Source organism: Ovis canadensis, chromosome 15 (assembly GCF_042477335.2).
Source record: "Ovis canadensis isolate MfBH-ARS-UI-01 breed Bighorn chromosome 15, ARS-UI_OviCan_v2, whole genome shotgun sequence".
Taxonomy (NCBI): Eukaryota; Metazoa; Chordata; class Mammalia; order Artiodactyla; family Bovidae; genus Ovis; species Ovis canadensis.
The window spans coordinates 85,899,929-85,901,811 of record NC_091259.1 but is presented as its reverse complement, the minus strand read 5'-3'; the positions used below and the strand labels follow the sequence as shown (position 1 = coordinate 85,901,811).

The 1,883-nt window shown below is 36.9% G+C and overlaps 1 protein-coding gene across 1 annotated transcript; it reads left to right on the top strand.

The window, feature by feature from the left end:
• Window positions 1-407: 407 nt before the first annotated feature.
• LOC138420727 (olfactory receptor 5T9-like) lies at window positions 408-1,382 on the top strand. Its single transcript, XM_069554151.1, has one exon. It carries the CDS (start codon window positions 408-410, stop codon window positions 1,380-1,382), a length of 975 nt encoding a protein of 324 aa, XP_069410252.1.
• The last annotated feature ends 501 nt before the right edge of the window (window positions 1,383-1,883 follow it).

Here is a 1,883-nt window from a genome sequence, read left to right as displayed (position 1 = left end):
TTTATACGTTGCAAAATGAAAGAAAGGTATAATCACTGATGAAAATCTAGGATTAGCACTCAGATGTGTACTTTCCATTATTTGTTAATTTAAAACTTCCTATATTTATTTGCATTTGTGATTTTTAAAATGATGTAATGTTAAAACAGTAAGCACTAAGTTTAACAGAAAATAAACTAAACTGGCAAAAATTTTAATGGAACAAATTTAACTGACAATAATTAATTTATTTATTTTTACAGGGTGATACATCCACTTGAACTCAATGTTTAATCCCTGCTTATTCCCTCATTGCAAATAATTTTAGGATTCAATATACCCTTCTAAGAAACAGATAGGAGGGTATAATTGTGTGGACTTTATATTCACTATATACTGCCTTTAGAACAAAAACAATAAAAGCTGAAATGTCAGGGCCACTATCAGATTTAGATTTATACAGGGTTCAGGTAAAAAATGTGACTGAAATTACCATGTTTATATTGATGGGGTTTACAGATGATTCTGACGTTCAAATTTTTCTATTTTTACTATTTCTAGCAACCTATCTTTTTACACTGATAGGGAATTTGGGATTGGTTTCCTTGGTCATTGTGGATTCCAGGCTCCACAATCCTATGTACTATTTTCTGAGTGTGTTATCATTCTTGGATGCCTGCTGTTCTTCAGTTGTCACTCCAAAAATGATAGTCAATTTCCTGGTGGAAAATAAAACTATTTCATATCCTGAGTGTGTAACACAGACACTTCTTTTAGTTACTTTTGGGACCACAGAGTGCCTTCTTCTGGCTGCAATGGCCCATGATCGCTATGTGGCCATCTACGACCCCCTCCTGTATTCAGTCAGCATGGCACCCAGAGTCTATGTGCCACTCATCATTGCTTCCTATGTGGGTGGCATCTTGCATGCTACTGTACACACAGTGGCCACTTTCAGCCTCTCCTTCTGTGCCTCCAGTGAAATCAGACATGTCTTCTGTGACATCCCTCCCCTCCTCGCTATTTCTTGCTCTGACACTCACACGAACCAGCTTCTGCTCTTTTGCCTTATGGGCTCTATTGAGATGGTCACTGTCCTGATTGTCCTCATCTCCTATGGCTTCATTCTGCTGGCCATGCTGAGGATGCGTTCCGCTGAAGGCAGAAGGAAAGTCTTTTCTACATGTGGCTCTCACCTAACGGGAGTGTCCATTTACCATGGGACCATCCTCTTCATGTACTTGAGACCAAGTTACAGCTATGCTTTAGACCATGACATGATTGTGTCAATATTTTATAGCATTGTGATTCCCATGCTAAATCCTGTCATCTACAGTTTAAGGAACAAAGATGTCAAAGAGGCAATCAGAAGAGTGTTTGGGAAAAAATCAGTTTGTTCATAAAGTACATTTTCACTCTAAACACTGAGGTGAAGAAATTAAGACTTATGTTATTGTCTCCATATAAAAAGGTTACAACATTTCAGGATACAAGATTTCAGGATATTTGTATCTTCAGGATACAAGATTTTTATTTTTAATTTTATACCTTTTATTTCTTCTTGGATATTTCATAAAAAAAGATTATGGTCAACAAGCAACTGTGTAGTTTTTGCAGATGAGGATAGTGATCATCCATCGGTTTCTTAATGAGTTTATAAACATATGCACACCCCAATATACACATATACACTAACATATATACATATATATGCTGATAACTGGTGATATACTTTTGCCAAAGCTGCCATAACAAACCTCATAACACTGTGTGGCTGAACAGCACAAATGTATTTTCTCACTGTCCTGGATGCTTTGTGTTTGAAATCAAGGTGTATCCAGGGTTTTTTCCTTCTGAGGCTTCTCTCATCAACATACACAATCATTTTGAATTAAGGCCCCACC